Source organism: Grampus griseus (genome assembly GCF_964374135.1).
Source record: "Grampus griseus genome assembly, chromosome: 10".
NCBI classification, from domain to species: domain Eukaryota; kingdom Metazoa; phylum Chordata; class Mammalia; order Artiodactyla; family Delphinidae; genus Grampus; species Grampus griseus.
In genome coordinates this window covers 64,839,333-64,859,661 of record NC_139004.1, presented here as the reverse complement: position 1 = coordinate 64,859,661, position 20,329 = coordinate 64,839,333, and the positions used below count along the sequence as shown (strand labels likewise).

The 20,329-nt window shown below is 57.6% G+C and overlaps 3 protein-coding genes across 4 annotated transcripts in view; all 3 read left to right on the top strand.

Moving 5' to 3' along the window:
* Positions 1-7,988, top strand: part of COL7A1 (collagen type VII alpha 1 chain) — a 32,781-nt gene extending 24,793 nt beyond the window's left edge. The window contains exons 94-119 of the mRNA XM_082664740.1: positions 78-137; positions 279-386; positions 566-637; positions 792-827; positions 1,044-1,103; positions 1,226-1,270; positions 1,502-1,537; positions 1,645-1,680; positions 1,755-1,811; positions 1,948-2,019; positions 2,577-2,648; positions 2,891-2,926; positions 3,217-3,297; positions 3,547-3,600; positions 3,689-3,742; positions 3,817-3,879; positions 4,891-4,953; positions 5,058-5,174; positions 5,359-5,436; positions 5,534-5,587; positions 5,758-5,806; positions 6,487-6,519; positions 6,668-6,754; positions 6,982-7,098; positions 7,154-7,357; positions 7,667-7,988. Coding sequence (XP_082520866.1) covers positions 78-137; positions 279-386; positions 566-637; positions 792-827; positions 1,044-1,103; positions 1,226-1,270; positions 1,502-1,537; positions 1,645-1,680; positions 1,755-1,811; positions 1,948-2,019; positions 2,577-2,648; positions 2,891-2,926; positions 3,217-3,297; positions 3,547-3,600; positions 3,689-3,742; positions 3,817-3,879; positions 4,891-4,953; positions 5,058-5,174; positions 5,359-5,436; positions 5,534-5,587; positions 5,758-5,806; positions 6,487-6,519; positions 6,668-6,754; positions 6,982-7,098; positions 7,154-7,357; positions 7,667-7,692 — 1,770 coding nt within the window. The 3' untranslated portion in view covers positions 7,693-7,988. The remainder of the gene's footprint in view (positions 1-77; positions 138-278; positions 387-565; positions 638-791; positions 828-1,043; positions 1,104-1,225; positions 1,271-1,501; positions 1,538-1,644; positions 1,681-1,754; positions 1,812-1,947; positions 2,020-2,576; positions 2,649-2,890; positions 2,927-3,216; positions 3,298-3,546; positions 3,601-3,688; positions 3,743-3,816; positions 3,880-4,890; positions 4,954-5,057; positions 5,175-5,358; positions 5,437-5,533; positions 5,588-5,757; positions 5,807-6,486; positions 6,520-6,667; positions 6,755-6,981; positions 7,099-7,153; positions 7,358-7,666) is intronic.
* Positions 7,989-9,265: 1,277 nt separating this feature from the next.
* Positions 9,266-9,604, top strand: UCN2 (urocortin 2; the record flags this gene model as incomplete). Its single annotated transcript, XM_082664437.1, has 1 exon — positions 9,266-9,604. One exon carries the CDS (start codon positions 9,266-9,268, stop codon positions 9,602-9,604), a length of 339 nt encoding a protein of 112 aa, XP_082520563.1.
* A 1,461-nt stretch (positions 9,605-11,065) lies between these two features.
* Positions 11,066-20,329, top strand: part of PFKFB4 (6-phosphofructo-2-kinase/fructose-2,6-biphosphatase 4) — a gene marked incomplete at its 5' end in the record, with an annotated part of 38,831 nt that continues 29,567 nt past the window's right edge. Inside the window, one exon of one of the 2 annotated variants that reach the window (XM_082664348.1) lies at positions 11,066-11,183. In XM_082664348.1, the coding sequence (XP_082520474.1) occupies positions 11,120-11,183 (64 nt within the window). Of the gene's footprint in view, positions 11,184-14,889; positions 14,987-20,329 lie in introns of those variants that run through there. The other variant, XM_082664347.1, reaches the window with a different exon arrangement.

Here is a 20,329-nt window from a genome sequence, read left to right as displayed (position 1 = left end):
GTGCCCTAAACCATCCCTGCTGGGGGTCATGGTCCTGAGACTCCCTGAGCCTGATCTGACTCTTCTTTCCCTTGAAGGGTGACCCAGGAGTTGGGGTCCAGGGGCCCCCTGGGCCAATTGGTCCTCCAGGTCTAAAGGTAAAACAATGCCCCATCACTAGTAGTGGGGGCAGCAGGTGGGGCGGGGGGCCTGGAGGTGGGAGAAAGAGGGTATTCTGGGGCTAGTCCTGGGAAGGGGTCCTGCTGGAGCCATTCCTCCCTTTGCTATTTTTGTTGCAGGGAGACTTGGGCCCCCCCGGCACCCGTGGTGCTCCTGGTATTGTGGGGTTCCCCGGTCAGACAGGCCCTCGAGGAGAGATGGGTCAGCCGGGCCCCAGTGGAGAGCGGGTAAGGGTGCTGAGGGCTGCACGTGGGGACTTGGTGACTTGAGGACCTCTGAATCTGGTACTGGGTGAGGAGGAGAAGGGGGCCCAACCCTGCCGAGGGGGCTCCTGGTTTTGGGAGGACAGCACGGGAGGAAGGTTCCCAAGTCACCCTTCGCCTCTCTTACCTCATTTTCACTATAGGGTCTGGCAGGCCCCCCAGGGAGAGAGGGAGCCCCAGGTCCCTTGGGGCCACGTGGACCCCTTGGGCTAGCGGTGAGTAGAAGTGCCCCAACGCCCCATGTCTCTGACTGCTGTGTGTTGGAGTCTGTCCATGTGGGGACTTAGGCTGGGGACTATGCCACACTGTGTGGCTAGATATGTGTGTGCCTTTGAGGGGCACAGAAGCCTTACCTCACTCTGCCCACAGGGAGCGCCTGGGGCCCCTGGACTCAAAGGAGACAAGGTAGATGGGACAATGCTGCTGGCTCTCTCTTGCACCCCTGTCACCCCCTCCAGCTTCCATTAACCCCTGTCACCCCCTCTAATCTCCACTGACCCCTGTCACCTTCTCCAATCTCCACTGACCCCTGTCACTCCCTCCAACCTCCACCGACCTCCCATGACCCTCTGTCCTCCACCAATTCCCCTCACTGATCCCTGGTGTCCTGTTGATCTCCAGGGAGACACTGGAGCAGGACCGCCTGGGGCCCGAGGCGAGCGTGGGGAGCCGGGTGTCCGGGTACGTATGTCCTGCTCTGCAGCCATGGCCATTCCAGGGAGCCACCCTGGGACTCCCTTCATCACAGTTCTCGCCTCCGATTTCCAACTTACCGAGTCACTGAATCTATTGTCACCAACCAGGGTGAAGATGGCCGCCCCGGCCTGGAGGGACCCCGAGGACTCGTGGTGGGTCTCCCTGGGGAAAGAGCCAGTGGTGTGACTCAGTCCCCTGTCTGTGCCCTCTGTGCCCTTGTGACACTCTGCAGCCTTCTGCAGCCCTCTGGTTCTCCTTGGCTACTCTCTGGTCCTTTGTCTCCCCCATTCCCCCAGGCCCCCCGGTCCTCCCCTGCCCCCTGACCTCTCTCCCCAGTAGTCCCCACAAATTCCCTTAGCTCACTATTTTCTTTTCTCATACAGGGTCCCCCAGGCAGCCGGGGGGAGCGTGGGGAGAAGGTAAGGATATGGGGAAGAGGTCCCTGAGTGTGGGTGGGGATGGATCTTGCAACTCAGGATTTGGGGCTTCTCTATTTGGGTGAGACTCACACTCTTCCACCCAATAGGGTGACCCTGGAACCTCAGGGCTGAAGGGTGACAAGGTGAGTGTGTGCATGGGGGAGGGCAGGGGACTAAGGGTGCTCCTGACTCCTCTGACTGCCCCCTGTCCACTCAGGGTGACTCAGCTGTGATTATGGGGCCTCCGGGGCCACGAGGTGCCAAGGGGGACATGGTGAGTGGGTCTGGTCCATGTGCAGATGGGTGTGGGAGGGGCTTCTGTGTGGGCTGGGCCAGGGGATCTGAGAGCTCAAACCCTCAGAGGGTAAGGGACTTTTAGCCCCTGACCCTGATTTCTGACCCTGACCCAGGGTGAACGAGGGCCTCGGGGCATAGATGGTGACAAAGGACCTCAGGGAGACAGTGGGAACCCTGGAGAAAAGGTATGGGGATGAGGTTGGGATATTCTATACAGGGTGAGGAAGGGGGTCCTACAGGCTGGGGGGCTCCATGGAGGGTCTGTGAGGACAGGAGGGGAGGATGGGAGGGGGCTTTCTGGGGGTCAGAGGGGAGGGGGTTCTGTCAGCTGTAGCAACTCTGTGGGGTGGCTGAGAGGATGGGGGCTCTATGGGGGGGCCCAAGGGCCTGGATAGGAGGTGAGAAGGGGAGTGTGTGGACTGTGGCTCTATGAGAGTGCCTGTGGGAATGGGAAGGGGGCTCCTTGGCTGTTAGGGGTACTCCAGGTAGGGGTAAGGGTAGGGGCCCAGTGGTAAGAGGAGTGGCAGGAATCTGGGGGTCCCGGGGTGAGAAATGAGCCACCCCACGAGCCACAGTCCCCAGCTCCACCCTGCTGGGGTGTGGGCTGGAAGGGAAGGGGCCATGGGGAAGTGCGTGGGAGCAGCACTGGCCAGCTCCACCTCAGCCAGCAGGTTCCAGTCATTCTCTGAGCATGCAGCCTGGTCTGGTCCTGATTGTGTCCCTCTCCTGGTCACTCCCACAGGGCGCCAAGGGACAGCCTGGAGACAAGGGCTCAGCCGGGTTGCTGGGAGTGCGTGGACTCACAGGACCCAAGGCAAGTCCCGCCCCAGGTACAGACCCAGAGCCATGCATCACACACCCCTTTCCCAGGGGTGTCCTCTGAGCATTGGAGGGTTTCCTGCCTCCCTCGCTGTTGGCCCCATATGTGCTCACATGGGCTCCTTGTGCAGCCTAGGCCCTGGCTGCAGTCACCGAGTGGCTGCATGTGCAGCAGACAGGCCAGTTTGGGGACAGTCACACTGAAGGGCTGCCCTCCCCCATCTGTGTTTCCCACAGGGTGAGCCTGGTGCTGCAGGGATCCCTGGTGAGCCGGTAAGATGCCCCCACGCCCATGTAGTGGCCTTTGACCTTACAGTGAACCAGTACTCTCATGTTGTCCAGGGACCCCTACCTTCACAGTAGCCCCCATGATGGTTCCACCCACACAGTGACCCCTGCCCATGGTGACCCTCATCCCCATGGAAAACCCTGCCCTTCCAGTGGCTCTGGCCCCTAATGATGATTCTCACCCCTATGGTGTTCCTTGTCCATTACATCCAAAGTGATTCCCTTTGATCCCTCACTGACCTCCCCTGGCCTCACATTGACCCCTTTCCCCCCAGGGATCCCGAGGAAAAGACGGAGCCCCTGGTGTCCGAGGAGACAAAGGAGATGTTGGCTTCATGGGTCCCCGGGGCCTCAAGGTGAGAAGGGGACTGCTTTTTTCCCCCTAATCAGGAGGACCTGATGTTGGAGGGTGAGGTATCTGGGGTCAGAGATCAGGTATTTGGGGTCAGATGTGGGGGTATCTGGGGTTGAAGATGAGGTGTTAGGTTAGAGGTTGGAAGGTCAGAGGTTGGAGTATCTAAGGCCAGTTTGGAGAGTAGTTTCAGTGTCAAGGGGTTACAGGGTGAGGTATCTGGAAGTCATTTTTCACTTCTTTTCTCCCGCAGGGCGAACAGGGGGTTAAGGGAGCCTGTGGCCTTGATGGAGAGAAGGGAGATAAGGTACAGGGGTGATGGGGCATATGTGTGGGGATGTGGGGGGCTGTGAGGCCTGGGGCCTAAGGCTGATCCCTCCACCTGATCCCTGCAGGGAGAAGCTGGTCCCCCGGGCCGCCCAGGGCTGGCAGGACGCAAAGGAGAGTTGGTGAGAGTGGGGCACCCCCAGAATGAGGAGTGGATGGGTGGGCCAGGGCCTAGCTAATGTCTTCTCTTGTCCAGGGGGAGCCGGGTGTTCCAGGCCAGTCAGGGGCCCCTGGGAAGGAGGGCCTGATCGGTCCCAAGGTATGGGGTCTCTCTTAACAGTGGACATTGGGGGTTTAGGATTGGGCAGGGAAGGGCATGGTTGGGTCGTGTAGGTTTTGGGTCAAGGAAGGTTTTGGGTCGTGAAAGGTTGGGACATTGGGGGGTGGAGTGGGGCTGGTCTTAAGGTTTCAGGGTGGGTTGGGGTCACAATGTGCTTTTTTATTTTTTCTTTGGCCGCACTGTGTGGCATGCGGGATCTTAGTTCCCCGACCAAGGATTGAATCCGTGCCCCCTCAGTGGCAGCGCAGAGTCTTTTTTTTTTTTTTAAGATTGATTTATTACTTCTTTATTTTATTTTTATTTCTCTTTGGCTGCGTCGGGTCTTAGTTGCGGCACGTGGGATCTTCATTGAGGCATGCGGGATCTTTCGTTGCAGTGTGCAGGCTCTTCGTTGCGGCGCACGGGCTTCTCTCTAGCTGTGTCATGCGGGTTTTCTCTTCTCTAGTGTGGCACGCAGGCTCCAGGGCGCGTGGGCTCTGTAGTTTGTGGCACGCAGTCTCTCTAGTTGAGGCGCGCAAGCTCAGTAGTTGTGGCGCATGGGCTTAGTTGCCCCGCAGCATGTGGGATCTTAGTTCCCTGACCAGGGATCAAACCCACGTCCCCTGCATCATGAGGCGGATCCTTTACCACTGGACCACCAGGGAAATTCCGAAGCGTGGAGTCTTAACCACTGGACTGCCAAGGAAGTCCCCACAATGCACATTTAGGATTAAGGGATGGGAGGTGGAGCAGCACATGCCTCAGGGCTAAGGGGTTACGGTGGGTGGAGGTCAGTGGGGAGGCTGGAGTGTCAGTGTAGGGGAAAAAGGTGGAGTCAGGGCAAGGGGCATCACAGGGGGGTCAGGGTCATGGGGATCATGGCAGATTGAGGGTCTTCGACTGGTAGGGCCACAGGTACTTGAGGTTATGGCCATTGGGCCTGGGGGCTTATGGGGGTTGAGCTGAGGTAGGCCAAGGCAGAGGGACTCTCATGCTTCTTTCTGTTCCCAGGGTGACCGCGGTTTTGATGGGCAGCCAGGACCCAAGGGTGACCAGGGCGAGAAAGGGGAGCGGGTAAGTTGAGGCTAAGGTCACGGTGAATTGAGGAGATTGTACTCTCTGGAAGTGGGTCCATCTTTGGAAGCTCTCATCACTGACCCTGACCTATCTCTCCTCAGGGGCCTCCAGGAATTGGGGGCTTCCCAGGTCCCAGGGGCAGTGATGGCTCTAGTGGTCCCCCCGGGCCACCTGGCAGTATTGGTCCCAAAGGCCCCGAAGGACTTCAGGGCCAGAAGGTGAGGGGCCCTGACTCTGATTCCAGACCCCTGAGCCTCACTGACCCTTCACACCTCATTGACCTCTAGCTCTGCAACCCATTACCCCAATATCTTTGCCCCAACCTCTGAACTTATGACCCCAATTTGTCCTACTTCTGACCCCCACTGCCTCTGACCCTGCTTACTTGGTCCTGTCTGACAGGGTGAACGAGGTCCCCCTGGAGAAAGTGTGGTGGGGGCCCCTGGGGTCCCTGGAACCCCAGGAGAGAGAGGGGAGCAGGTGAGTGGGGATTCCTAGGCTTGGGGTCAAAGGTTGGGGTGACCTCTGGTGTCCGTGAGATCAGAGGTCACAGCCTGGTCCTATCCATTGCACATAGGGGCGGCCAGGACCTGTGGGGCCCCGCGGCGAGAAGGGAGAAGCTGCACTGACAGTGAGTGTGGGGTATGGGGGTTGTGGGCTCTGCCTCCTGCACCCAACCCCCGACCCCCTGGACCCTGGACCCTGACTCAGCGCTGTCCCTCCATGATCCCTGCATCATGTACCCTTTGTCCTTCTGTGATCCATTGGTTCTTCATGACCCTTGTGGTCTTGGGCTCCTAGGAGGATGACATTCGGGGCCTTGTGCGTCAGGAGATGATTCAGCATTGCGGTGAGTGGGGCTCAGCCCACAGTCTCTTGGGTACCACTCCACTCCATCCCTGTACCCCTAGACAGGGGCAGGCAGCATCCCCAGAACTTCCAAGGGGCAAGCAGTCAAGGAGATGGGTGGAGACAGATGGATACAAAAAGCACACAGGTGTTTCAGGACAGACATGCTGACAGGACTTCCCCAAATGGAGACCCAGGCAGAGGTGGAGGGACTCGTAGTGTTCCTGGGTGCCCAGGATGGTGGCGTGTGGAGGGGGTGGAGGTGTGAGCAGAGCCAGTTCCTCAGGACCTGACGTGGAGCCAGGGTGTGGGTGGAGGGCTCTGGTGGCCCTGGGGGGCATCAGAGAGTGAAGCTGGTCTCCTTCCGCCTCTCTCTGTGGCTGCTTTCCCTCCGTCTCCATGCCTGTGGCTCCTGCCTGGCTGTCTCTCCCTCTCTCTCTTGCCCTTTGTTGGCCTGTTCCCAACTTCACTCTCGCCCTCTGTTTGCTTCTCCCCTTCCTTTCTTTCTCTTTCTCTCTCTCTGCATCTGCTTCCCTTCCTCTCTCTCCTGTCTGTCACTCTCTCCTGCTGTCCCTCTCTGTATGTCTCTGCCCCCGTGTGCGTCTCTCTCCCTGCCTCTTTCCATCTTTGTCTCCTGCTCTGTTATTGTCTCTCTCCCTGCCCCCTCTCTGCCCCCTCCAGCCTGCCAGGGCCAGTTTATCACATCTGGATCACGTGAGTAGTTTTCTGGTATTTTCTGCTCCCGGAACTTTCCTCACCCCAGGCCCTGCTGTGCCCATCACCTGGGTCCTCGCAGCAGGGGCTTGGCTGGGGTGGCCACCATGCTGACTCCAGAGCCCTGTGCCCCTGCTTCTGGCTCTAGGACCCCTCCCTAGTTACGCTGCAGACACCGCTGGCCCCCAGCTCCACGCCGTGCCCATTCTCCGCGTCTCCCATGCAGAGGAGGAAGGTGAGGACGGCTGGAACCGTGGGGCGTGTCGGGTGGGAGAACAGACACACACGGGGCTGCTCACGTGTGCAGGTCCCACGCCACGTGTGTAGGGTCCACATTCAGGGAACACTCTTGTGTACACGTGGGAGACCAGTGCTGCCCACCCCATCCAAGGGCCAGGGTTGGGCAGCATGAACCCGGCCCTACTGGGGCCCTGCTCACAGCACACCCCACCATGTGTGCAGGCCAGGTGCCCCCTGAGGATGATGAGTACGAATACTCTGAGTATTCCGTGGAGGAATACCAGGACCCTGAGGCTCCTTGGGATGGCGATGGTGAGAAAGGGGGCTGGGCCCAGAGGGATTTGGGGAGGGGCAGACAGAGCCCATCCCTGCTGACCTCTCTGACCTCCATCAGCCCCAGACCCCTGCTCGCTTCCACTGGACGAGGGCTCCTGTACTGCCTACACCCTGCGCTGGTATCATCGGGCTGTGGCAGGTGGTGCGGAGGCCTGTCACCCCTTTGTCTATGGTGGCTGTGGAGGGAATGCCAACCGTTTTGGGACTCGTGAGGCCTGTGAGCACCGCTGCCCACCCCGGGTGGCTCAGAGCCAGGGGACAGGTATGGGCGTACCTCCCATCCCATTAGGGGCCTACCCAGATCATGTCCGGGTCAGGGTCCTGGGTCAGAAGCCCCCTCAGACTGGGGGACCTGGGACAGACCCCCCCCAGACCAAAGAGCTGAGGAGAGAACCCCAGCTCTATGTGGAGTCCCCAGCATGGCCCCCCTCAGTGCTCCCTCCCTTAAAGACCTGAGTGAGCATCCCTCTCTGCAGGAGAGCCTCCACACCCTATGCCCCCATCTTCCCCATTCTCTGTGGCTGATGGGATGGGTAAGGTCAGATGGCTGAACCCAACCTGCCCCACCCAGGTGCTGCCGGGAGCTTAGGCAGATGATGAGCTGAAGTTCAGCCTCCCCTGGAGGAGTCGGTGTCTCAGCTGGACCCTGCTGTCCCTCCCCTTGGTGCTAGAGGCCTGCGTGCACGTGAGCGTGCATGAGCGTGTCCGTTAATTTCAGTGACTTGTTCCATGGGTCTAGCCTTCCCCCCTGTGGATAAACCCCCATTGTGGCTCCTGCCTCCCCGGCAGATGACTCAGTGTGGGGATGGCTGTGGGCAGTGAGCGGATGTGACTGAATCTGACCGCATCTGACCTGCCGCTTGGCCCAAGCCTGTGATGACATGGTGCTGATTCTGGGGGGCATTAAAGCTGCTGTTTAAAGGCCCCTGTTGTGACTGTTTGGGGAGGTGTGGGTGTCAGGGGGGCAGTACCACTGTCCAGCCGTGGTCACTGTCCTGTGACCCTCAGTCTCCAACTTGTCCCCAGAAAGAAGACAGGGTAGGGGCCGAGGATATGTCCTCACTGCTCCCCAGGAGGGAATGAATCATAGGTGGGGGGCTGCCTCAAGCCAGGAGACAGGGCCCAGCTGTCAGCCCAGGGGCTGAGGGAGATAAATGGGCCCTGAAGAGGGCAGAGAGGCAGACCACAGCACAGCACTGCCTGGCCCTAGCTAACCCTAGAGGAGACTGCTACTGGTAGGACTGGGGTCAAGGTGGGTGGGCAGGGCCTTTGGGGTTGAATGGATCTGGGATTTGGGTCAGTGGAGGTCTCTGAACCTGAGGCGCCCTGGGATCTCTGGCTGCTTCTCTGCCTCAAGGACCCCCATTCCTGCCTTTCTTTGCCCTGGATCTACTACAAGCTTTCTCGCTCAGACCTCAGGCTCCCCTTTGGTCCCTCTGTGTTTCTCTCTCTTTGCATCCTTATTTCCATCACACTGTCTCTGGGGCAGTTTCTGTCTCTTTTTGTTTGTTTGTTTGTTTTTTGCGGTACGCGGGCCTCTCACTGTTGTGGCCTCTCCCATTGCAGAGCACAGGCTCCGGACGCACAGGCTCAGCGGCCATGGCTCATGCGCCCAGCCGCTCCGCGGCACATGGGATCTTCCCAGACCGGGGCATGAACCCGTGTCCCCTGCATCAGCAGGCAGACTCTCAACCACTGCGCCACCAGGGAAGCCCTCTGTCTCTTTTTTCTTCCACTCTCCATTTGCTCCGCCTCCCTTTCATTCATTTCCATCTCTTTCTCCCTCTCCCTCTCTCCTCCCTCCCTCCCTTTCTTCTTCTTCTTGTTCTTCCTCCCTCCCCCCCCATCTCTCTCTCTATAAAATATATCCATATCTAGATGTACCTGTGGCTCTCTGTCTCTGGGTTTCTCCATCACTTTGTCTATCTCTGTCTCTCTCACTTTCTTTCTCACTCTTTCTGTCCCTCTGACCCCTTCTCTGCCTGGCTCTGTCTGTTATCTCTGTCTCACTCTGGCTCTCTTCTTGTTCCTTCATCTGTTTCTGTCTCTCTCTGTCCCTGGCCTGGCCGCTCTCTGTCTCTCTGCTTTCCCCATCTGTCTCTGTCTATGGGCCATAGCTGACCAGGGCCCCTGCCCTGAACCTGTTTTCTCCTCGCAGCCTGACCACACGATGACCAGGTGGGCTCTGCTGGTGCTGATGGTCCTGACATTGGGCAGGACTCTGCTTGTCCCAGCAACCTCTATCCCAGGCTTCCAGCTTCTCCCTCAGAACTTTCCCCAGGCCACTCCCCGCCCTGTGACCTCGGAGAGGCTTTCAGCCAGCACCACAGGCCCCTCCACTGCTTGGGGCCGCCCCGGCCCTGGCCCCCACCCTGGCCCCCGCATCACCCTCTCGCTGGATGTCCCCCTTGGCCTCCTGCGGATCTTACTGGAGCAGGCCCGGGCCAGGGCAGTGAGGGAGCAAGCTGCTGCCAATACCCACATCCTGGCCCATGTTGGCTGCCGCTGAGCCTGAGGGAGGGGATCACAATGATGGAGCCAGTGTGGATGGGGAGACCTGCAAGGCAGCGGCAGAGCTGGACGGTGCTACATCTGGGCACGGTGCATCAGGACTCCGCCACGTGGGTCACTGCCATGTGGTGTCATATCAGAGTGCCTCACAGAGTCACAGTGTGTCTGGACAGCCTGGATGTTGCTGTGTCAGGGTGCCAAGTGGAGTCTTGCCACTCCTAGGAGCCCCACAGGCTTACAGTATGTCTGGACAGCTTGGACACTACCATTGAAGGTCACTACCGCATGGAGTCTTATCATGTCTGGGTCCCACTTGTGTCCAGTCACAGAGCATCTGGACACCATCACACGTGGTCACTGTAAGGCCACTTTCAGGCACCTCAACACAAGAGACCATCACTGCATCGGAGACCAGCCCACCTAAGACCAGACCCACAGGTCTGCCCTGTCCTCCCACAGGTCACCACACAGAGAAATGTTGGCGGAGGGTCACATGCATGAGACAGCACCCACCCCAGATGGATGGGGCTATCAGGGGCATCTCTAGGCAGAGTGAGATGGTCGTACGTGGGAGGTCTGTGGCTGTGGCAGCCTTGTCCTGTGTGTGTGTGTGGGGGGTGTGTGCACGCATGTGTGGCTGCATCTCTGTGTATCTAACAGCTGTGAGTACATGTGAGCAAGGTGAGGCCATATGAGGGAGCTGGGAGGAACAGGAGCTTGTCCCCCAAACCTACATGAAGCACGCTCAACACATAGCCAGGCACTGTCTTACCCACACCCCTGCATACCCAGCCTCTGCCCTTGGATACACATGGCTCAGGGGAGAGGGAGCTCAGGCTGCTGGGGCTCTGGCCCAACTGCCCCTCCTTCATCGAATTGTCTTGAGCAAAACTCCTCACCTTTCCCAGCCTGTTTTCTCCTCTGTAAAGCAGAGTGATGCCACCAAGCTTCTTGTGAGCACTGAGTGATGTAATGTACATGACGGTTCTGGCACGCAGAAAGCGCTCAATACATGTAGTGACCGGAGAATGGGATAGACAAGAATCACACAGTCGTGTGCACCCAGGCAGTGACACACGAGGGCGGAGTCATAGCTGGCTACGCTGCTCCTTTCCCCACTCCTCCCGCCCCTTTCACTGTCCCTTGGTGTGCAGGGCGTGTATTTTGCCTAATCTCACAACCCCAACTCCATTGCTGTGCTGGGATGGGACTGACCTTCTGGAGAGTGTGGTCAGGCTTGCCTGCAGATGAGGCAGGTATTCTGGGTAGTGTAGACAACTCCAGCTGGAGACGAGGGCTGGAGAAAGAGATAGCACTGTCGGAAGTGTGGCTGCCCACGGCCGGGGTCACTGACGGAGATCTCACAGTTGTCAGCAGCCCTGGGGGGCGGGCCCAAGGCGGGGCTGGAGAGGCGGGGCCACCCGGCCTGCTGGGCTCTCTCCGGAGCCTGGAGGGCGGGGATGCCCGACTCCGAGCTGCAGGGGGCGGTGGCCCAGGCCAGTTTGGTTGCAGGATGAACAGAGGCAAGGAAGGAGGCAGCTTCTTGACGGACCCCTGGTCAGGGAGCAGCAGGCAGGGTAGGCACGGGGCAGGGTGGACAGGGTGGGGGGATTGGGAAAAGACCTGGGCAAAGTGGAGGTGGTGCTAGAAAGGGTGTGAGAGTGTTGGGGGTCTCTCCAGGAATAGGGGTGCTCTTAGGGGCATCAGTCTGTCAGTGGCATGGAGGAGGGGGAACACTGGCGTCTTGCCGGGGAGAAGGAGCTGGGCCAAGGGGGAACTATAAATAGCTTCTTCCTCCAGCCCAGGGGGAGGGACAGTCAGCTGGAACTTCCCAGGGGGCCTCCTGCTCTGCCCTTTGGTGGCCTCCAAGGGGTCATGTTTATCCAGGTCCCCCCTCAGGGGTCATATCCAGAGGCTCATTTGGGAAGTTTTTCATGTGATGTTACTTTAGCCCTTAAACCAGCATTTCTAGGGCAACGACTGTGTGCCTTGTGCCGGTCCTGAGCTGCTCTAAGCACCTACTGTGTGCTCTGTCCCAGCCAGGAACCTCTCTGAGCACCTTACTGTGTGCTCTGGCTGGTCCTGAGCCACTTTGAGCACCTACTGTGTGCCCTGTGCCAGGCTGGAATCAGCAAGTGCAGGCCAGGGTTCACGGGCTGCTTGGTTACATGGCTCTCTACCCCCAAGTTGGAACCTCACACCCTGTGTGAGCTCTGGACCCAGGGAGACACAGGATGATCCTTGGCTAGAAATGGCCAGAGGAAGCTGGAACTCCTAGGAACTCCCCAACCTCCCAGTGACAGCAGAGGGGAGAGGAGGAGGGAATAAAGGGGAAGGAAGACAGCAGAGAGCAGCAGGCCTCACCGCAGCTGGCCTGTCTCTGCACCAGCCTGGGTGCAGGGCCTGTTAGTGTGTGTGCTCCAGTGGCTGTGTGCACACCATGCTTTCGTGCAGTGGTGTGTGGGTCTGTGTGGGATGCACTGAGGTCCCTGGGCCCGTATGCTGCAAAGGGTGGCTGTCGGTTTGGCCAGGTCTGGCCAGCAGATACGTGGACTGGGAAGAGTTTGAGCATTGAGGACTGAAGACTGAGGACACCCCACAGCTTGTAGTCTGGGACACTGGGAGGAGGTCCAGTGGTCAGTGCAGAGGGCACCACAGGAGCCAGGCCAGGCAGGTTCACGGCGAGGAAAAGCTGAGCAGGATGTGTTCACACACAAGTGCACACTGACATCCTAGCACATCTCCCACCCTTGGGCCAGGAGAGCTGGCTCACTCTGGGATGGCCCCAAGGAGGGAAAGCCATGAGGGCCAGTTATTCTATTGGACGTATTGGCGCTGAGGGAGCAGAAAGTCAGGAGAGCATTTCAATGGAGGGAACATGCAAGAGTGCAAGTGTGGAGGTGGGATGTGTGGTTATAGTACAAGGTGTGGGAGGTGAGGTTCTGAAGGGCTGGGAGCTGAGCTGAGTCCATCCTGCACTGTGGGCTGGCGGTTCTGTGATGCTGGGCCCTTCTCCTCTTCCTCAGTTTCCTACCTGAGAAATGGGGCCATGGGAGGGGAGTATCCTCAGAGCAGACGTAGACCCTGGCCTTTGGGGAGGGGCTCCAGGCTCCTCCTGCTGTTGACATGTGGCCTCACACTGGATATAGGGACTTGGGAAGGTATGTCTGGGTCAGCCCAGGGTCAGACGGGAAGAGTGGGAGGTACAGAACCACTGATTTTCCTGGGAAGCCAGACTCAGACTTCTGGAGGTGAGGATGGCTTCCCAGACATGGCCCTGGCCTCCTGCCCTGCCCTGGCTGTCCCCTACCCCCAGCCTTTGACTAACATTCCAAGAGGGTTGGAGAGGAGAATGGCAGTCCTGAGAAGGTGCAGGGTGTCTGTGGATGTTAGATGAGGTAGACTTTGCAATGACTGCTGGGGGTTGGACAGGGTGTGGGTATGTGGTGACAAGGTCTCTGAGGCTAGGGTGGCCCCAGGATGGCCTTGGTAGTGGCCAGGAGACAGACAGGAGGGCTGACTCGTCAGGAACAGAATGAGTGGCTTTGGAGAAGTAGGAAGTGGGTGGAAGGTCGCTAGGGGCATCCTGCTCATCAGGAGCTGCCTGTGGGTGTGCCAGCTGCTGGGCATGAGGTGGGGAAGGAGGTGGACGGTGGACACTGAAGAGGGAGGCTGAAGAAGGAGGAAGTGGTCGACTCTGTCTGAGGCAGGGTATTTCCTGGGGAGGCAGCTTGAGCTGCTTCCAGGGAAGGTCTGCGTGGGCTTCTAGCACGTGGACCTCCTTAACCTTCATTTCCTGTGAAGTGGGCAAGACATCTGTATCAGTCATCTTAAGGGTCCTTGCCAGGCTCTGAAGGGCTGGGCTGTGACTTGGAGGACTGACTCAAGGCAGGGGTGTGACAAGGAGGGCAGAGGGAGGGGTGCTGCCCCTGTGGAACACTGGGTGGAGACTTTTCTCCATGCCCCAGCCCCTGGACCCTGGCTGGGCACACATTAAGCAGAGAGAACTTGGGGATGCAGTGATCCTGCCAGGGGATGTGGTGGAGGACATCGCTAGAGGGCAGTGTGACCCAGACTCGAGCAGTGTCAGCTAAGGTAGAGGGCAGAAAGTGTACAAAGTTTAAGAGGCTGGGCTGAGGAGACAGAGAGGAGGTAGACCAAGTGTTCCCGAACTCAGGCTCTCTCCTTTGCCCCTTGCCTCCACTGCATTTTTAGAGACAGGAGGAAGAGAAATAATATAATAAATGATAACATTAATGTGCTTTAGAATGGATTTCTCAGACACTGACACTTTTAACGCATACCAGAATCTTGTAAGATCCATGACAGTGTGTATTCCATTTTCCTGATGAAGAAGCAGAGGCTCATTAAAGAAAAAAATGTGTAAACTTATGATTTAAAATTTAATTGGTAAAAATGAAATCCTGGAAGAAGTAAGATACTGTCAGGGTTTGGTGAGTCCCCAGGGACCTTGGTTACTAGGTGCCGCTCACGTGCTCCAGGTGGGCTGGGGTTTAGCCCGAGCTCCCCAGCAGCTAAGGCAAAGAGAGAAACACGATTAATTTTGAGATTTGTCCTCTGTCCCTGTCCATGAGATAAAGGAGCTTTTTCAGCGTCGTTGGTTAGGTTGCTCCTGTGGGCAGTGGAGAGTCCTGGGACTCGGAGCAGAAGAGAGGGTCGGGACACAAGGCCGGTGGGGCGCGGCGGAGATGACAACCGGGCCAGTGATGAGAGTTACGCAGAGGCCGCCAGGCTGGTCCTGACCAACTAAGCTCTGCGCGTCACGCAGGCCTACTCCAACGCATGCAAACCCCTCCTCCTGGGGGCCCTGAGGTCACGCAGAGCGGGAAGCGGGACCTCGGGTGTCCTGGGGGCAAGCCTGGCACGCCCAGGGCGAAGCCGTGGGTGAGGTCTATGCAAATCATCAGGGTCGCGTTGGGTGTGCTGGGCTCCGGCATCCAGGGCGGGGCCTGCACCATCCAAGCCTGGAAACTGGGGAGCTGGGCATGCGCGTCCCCTATCCTGGCATGCAGGGCGGGCCGGCTTGGTCCAAAACGCGCTAGTAGGCGAGCTGAGCATGCGTGGTAGGAGGCCAGGCGCTCTTCAGTTGGGGTGGAGCCTACTCGTTCCGGGGCGGGGCCTGCGGGGAGTTGGAAGGGCGTCAACGCGGCTGCAGGAGGGGCGGGGCTGAGGGGTAGAGCTGGGGGGCGGGGCATCGAGTGGCCCGAGGTGGCCGGGCTGCTGGGTTGGAAGCAGCGCAGTTCGACTCATCCTAGCCCCAGGATGGCGTCCCCACGGGAACTGACCCAGAACCCCCTGAAGAAGATCTGGATGCCGTACAGCAATGGGCGGCCTGCTCTGCACGCCTGCCAGCGCGGTGGTGAGGCGGGGTCCGCGGGGAAGGGGGAGGGCGGTGCATGGGCATAGGTATTGGTCTTACGTGGAGAGGGAGCCGGGAACAGGTGGGGAACCGGGGACAGGTGAGGCAGCCGTGACTGGTGGGAGGGGAACAGGAACAGGTGGGAGGCCTGGGACAGGTGTGGCAGAGCGGGAGGCGGGGACAGGTGTGTTGCGACGTCTCGGCTCAGCGGGAGCTAGTTCTGGCCGCCATCACCTAGGGGAGGGCTTAGGACCCTTCCCACACCACTCTGTCCCCACCGCCTCAGGTCAGGGGAGGACTTGGAGCCTCGGTCCTGCCCTCTCAGCTGGCCAGAGAGCGTGGGCCGGGTGGTCAGCCCGGGGTCTGAGCTGTGTTGGCCCTAGGAGATTCGCTTGGTCTCTCTGAGCCGAGAACTTTCAAAGGCCCAAGGCGGGGAGGAAGGCCCATCTCTGGGCCTGAAATCGAGTTTTGGGAGGAATTTCAGGGAAGTGCACATGTGTTCAGGATAGAGACAGTGAGACCACTTTGTTATATGGGCCTGTCTTTGTGTCCATGGGTGTGTAAGCATCCAGGTGGGATTGTGGGTGACTGGTAAAACTAGAGGGTGGAAACATCTAGAACATATGCTGAAATTCAAGGAATCGTTAAGGGGATTACTTTTCCTGTGGTCCTAGGTGTTAAACCCACTTCATTGATTTTCTGCTTGTCCTTAAATGAGTCTGCAACTTTTTTATTACCAAGAAAAACAAAGATTTATTTTAGGAGTAACTGAAATGTTGTAATAAATTTGCAAGTTGGCAAGGTCCTCAGAGAACATCTAGTCCAACTTCTGATACAGATTTGGAAATGGAGGTCAGGAGACTGTGTTATGTGCTGGGGTCTCCCTGCACTCCTGACCTCTGCTTGGGCATGATAGGAGAGGAGAGAGTGCTTGGTGCTTGTCTTGCTTTGAGGGTATCCTGGGGGCCTTGGCTTTGACCAAGGGTGTGAGTCCTAGGTGAGGAGTGTGTGCATCTCTTAGCACACTGTGGAACCTGGTAGGGGTGGCCGTGGCTTTGACCAGACATTCTGGTGGGTCGTTACTCTGACCATAATGTAGGTCCTGGTGGGCTGCTGAAACTGTGAACCTGCTTTTAGCCCTGGGGCCATGGCTTTCCAGTCAGTATTCAGTCCTAAGGGACTATGGCTACACCCTAGCCAGTTTTCCTTCTAGACTTCTGGAGGTGTGGAGGGCTAGGCCCCTTTCTCTTGTGCTTCTAGTCAGTCCGTGTTAGGGCTGTATTGTTCTAACTAGGGGGTGGCCTCCGTTGTTACATAAAGGAGAACGAGTGAGAACATGGACTTTGGAGGCAGGAGCACTCAAGCTGCGTCGTGGCTTAGCTGGGTGACCTTGGGCAAAGAGCTGACCCTCTAGGTCTCAGGTTCCTTATCTGTGAGACTGAGACAGTCATCATCCTTGCACTATGAAGCTGCTGTGAGCCTCTTTTTTTTAAAGTTTATATATATATATATATTTATTTATTTATTTTTATATTTATTTATTTATGGCAGCATTGGGTCTTTGTTGCTGCTCGCGGGCTTTCTCTAGTTGCGGCGAGCGGGGTTTACTCTTTGTTGCGGTGCACGGGCTTCTCATTGCGGTGGCTTCTCTTGTTGTGGAGCACAGGCTCTGGGCGTGCGGTCTTCAGTAGTTGCAGCACGCAGGCTCAGTAGTTGCGGCTCACGGGCTTAGTTGCTCCATGGCATGTGGGATCTTCCTGGCCCAGGGCTCGAACCCATGTCCCCTGCATCGGCACCAGGGAAGTCCTGTGAGCCTCTTGATAAGTGCTTGATAAATGGTAGCAGGTAATTTTGTAATTTATCATCACTGTTGTTTCTTTGCTTCTCCATACCTCAAAGTCAGGGATTGAAGCTCCAAGCCAACCCCCTTTCAGGTGGCAAAGGAGTTGAGGCCCAATGGCAGGGTACTTGCCCAGGTCTAACTGCCCCTGGGGCAGGCCTGTGTTTCTCCAAGCTCCAGGTATGCAACTAAAATGTGGCTCTGGCCTGAGCAGAGGGGCTCGTGCCATGGCACTGCCTCAGGGTGTTGCAGTGGGTGGGACTGTGAGCTGGCCTGGCACAGGAGAGCTTCCTGGAGGAGGAGGTAGCACCCAAGAGGCTAAAGATGAGACCTGCAAATTTGTGGGGGTTTGGACCCCAGGCTAGGATCTCACAGTTCACAGCAAGGAGGGAGTAAGCAGGGAATGAACAGGGAACCAGCACCTCAGGTCCCAAGCCCGTATTCATGCAGCATCTTACCCTTTGCATAGTGGGCTTCTAACTAGATTGGAGGACCACAAGGACAGGTGGGAACCTGAGGGTCAAGGTGGGTGGAAGTTGACTTGATCACAGGGCTTTATAGAGAAGAGGATGAGGGGCCCTAGTCTGTGCTGTGTGGTGGGTTGTCTTTGGGGTCTAGTCTGAGCTCCTCAGGGCAACAGAGGCTGGTTGGCTGAGGGATGTTCCCTGCCTTCTCCTCCCCCACTCTTCATGAGCAATTCTTCCTCCTTTTGATAGAATTCAGGGCTACACAGAGGGCCTGGAAGCTGTTACCTTTCTGGTCATTGACTTGGAGGAGCTCTGGGGGCAGATGGGGTAGGAGATGGAAAGGGGACTCGGGGAACATGGCAGAAAGGACAGTATTTGATAGCTTTTCTTAGCCAAAAGGTGGCAAGACTGCCTGGGTAAGGCCACGACTGGTGTGTGCACAGGACAGTAGGAGAGACAACTTTCTCTCCCCTCTGAACAGGACAGTAATGCCAGTTTGCTTTATTTTAAAGAATTCTCCCTTCCCCAGCCCGGCCCACGGAAGTCGGGGCAGGTGCAGTTCAAGACTTAGTTCTGGAACCCACTCCAGGGACTTGTGGCTGCCCCTGCGGAGGTACCACCAGAAAGTAGTCACCAGCACCAGGCTTGTCTCAGCCTCTCGACTCCCTGGGCTCCTGTGGGCTTGAGCAAATTTACAGATAATTTACAGGAACTAGTGAGAAAAGCTGAGTTGACATATCTTCAGATTTCCTTCCGCACATGCCCCGTGTTCTGAACTGTGTGCTCTGCTGTCCTGTTGCTCAATGTTGAGGTCCTGAGGGCCCAGATCTACAGCTCCAACTGCATGCCCCCACTCACCTGGTCCACCTGCCCTTGGTTCAAGTGTGTTTCCTCCGTGTGGGCCTCGGTTTGCAATTTCTCCATTGCTGGAACTTCCCCAGTGTTTTGCTGTTGCAAGCAGGGCTGGTGTGAATATACTTGTACTTTGAATTTTCTTTTGTATCATTGACTTGGGACCTTATCTTGAGGAGCAGAGGTGATAGGTAATTTATTGCTCTCGTTTTGTGCCCAGCCCTGATTTGCTGCCCTGCCTGCCCACCATGGCTGTGCATGGGGCGGGGAGATGCTGTCACCAAACGCTGTGGGAGGAGGCCAGGGGTGTCTCTGGGAAGATGGAAGCTGTGAAGAGGTGATGCAGAACCTCAGCCCTGGGGTCGTGGGAGAGCCCTTCAGGGAGCAATGGGAAGGGGTGGCCTCATCAGAGGGAGCAGGCTGGGCGCAGGTTTTCCCCACAGTGAGTAGCTGATGCACTGCGCTGTGGTTGCTGGGGAGCCCTGGCCAACCGGCCAGAAATTGTGCAAACAGCCCAGGACTCAGCAGCACTGGCCTGGCCCTCAGGATGCAGGGCCTTGCCTAACTTGTTTTTCTCTCAGCTTAGCCAATGCTGAGGTTTTTGTTTTTGTTTTTTTAAAAAATAAATTTACTTTTGGCTGCGTTGGGTCTTTGTTGCTGCATGTGGGCTTTCTCTAGTTGCAGTGAGCGGGGGCTACTCTTCGTTGGGTGTGCAGGCTTCTCATTGTGCTGGCTTCTCTTGTTGTGGAGCACAGGCTCTAGTCGCACAGGCTTCAGTAGTTGTGGCACGCGGGCTCTATGGCGCAGGCTCAGTAGTGATGGCACATGGGCTTAGTTGCTCCGCAGCATGTGGGATCTTCCCGGGCCAGGGCTTGCACCCATGTCCGCTGCATTGGCAGGCGGATTCTTAACCACTTGCGCCACCAGGGAAGTCCCAATGCTGAGGTTTTTCTGCAAGTTTCCTCACTCAGACTCACCATCAGGCTGTGTCTGCAGGATCCCCTCCTTCTCTCCCCTGGGGCTTGCAGAATGGGTCACATTTGCCCAAAAGTCATGCACAGGAGTGATGGAGCCCCCACTGACAAGCAGGGTCTTTTATTTCTATTCGGGGCCTGCCTGGAGACAGACAGTTGCCTCTGCACCCCAAGTCCCAAGGGCAGTCCTGAGATACATCTGTGTCCTTAGCCAGGCGGGCTGCCAAGTCCAGGCAGAGGGCACAGCTTCCTGGAAGTGTTCCAGCTCTTACATGGGGATATTGCTAGGCGTTGCTGAGGGATTATCATCCCATTTTACAGGTGAGGACACCAAGGCTCAGAGTTGCCAGTAAGTGTCAGAGTCAAGCTAGGAACCCAGGCCTGACTGACTCTGACCACCTCTGCACTCCATCTCCAGTGAGGGAGACAGGTTGAAGGGTGGGGTCCAGCAGTCTGTCTGAGGAGGGCTACCAGGTGAAAGCACTTGCAGAGCCATGTGGGCAGAGGAGGGGTAGTGACAGGTCCCCACCTCTGTCCATCTGTCTGCTGTGGTTTTACCTGGCCCGGGTCCTGAGGACGATGAAAGGGAAGCTTCCTGAGGCTTCTGAGGTGAGACCACACTGAAAGTGGAGCTGGCTCCCGTAGCCTGGCAGTTCTGCTGCCTTGGTGTCTGTCTTAGTGGGCCATGGATTCGGGGGCTGGTGCGGACTCTTCCCCGCCTCTAGCCTTGGCAGCTTCTCTTTTTGGCACACTGACCTGGTGGCACATGGGATGGCGGTGGCTGGCTATCCGAGGGACCGCCCTTGTGGCATTGGCCTGGGTCTCTGGTCTCAGCCCCCTGTGGCCCTCACCCTGGTGGGTTTTGAGGTGCCTCCATCTCCTTCCCTGCCCACAATTTTTGAGCACCAAATCTGCCACGCCTCAGGATCCTGAATGGCTCAGACACTGCGGGGCTGCTTTCACCCCAAGTGATCAGTTGTGGAGAGCAGACTCATTGGCGAGATGACTGGGTTGAGGGAGAGAGCGCAGCAGGTGGGCATGCAGGTGCCTTGGAGGAAGGACTCACTGCAGAAGCTGCTTCCGGGCTTTGTAGATGAAGAGAAATTCTCCCTGGGGAGCGGAAGCAGTGGTGCTGTGTGAGCAGGAATGCTGAATGACGGGTTCCTGGATGACAGGCAGGCATTGAATACCCCACTGGGTTTTGGCGCTG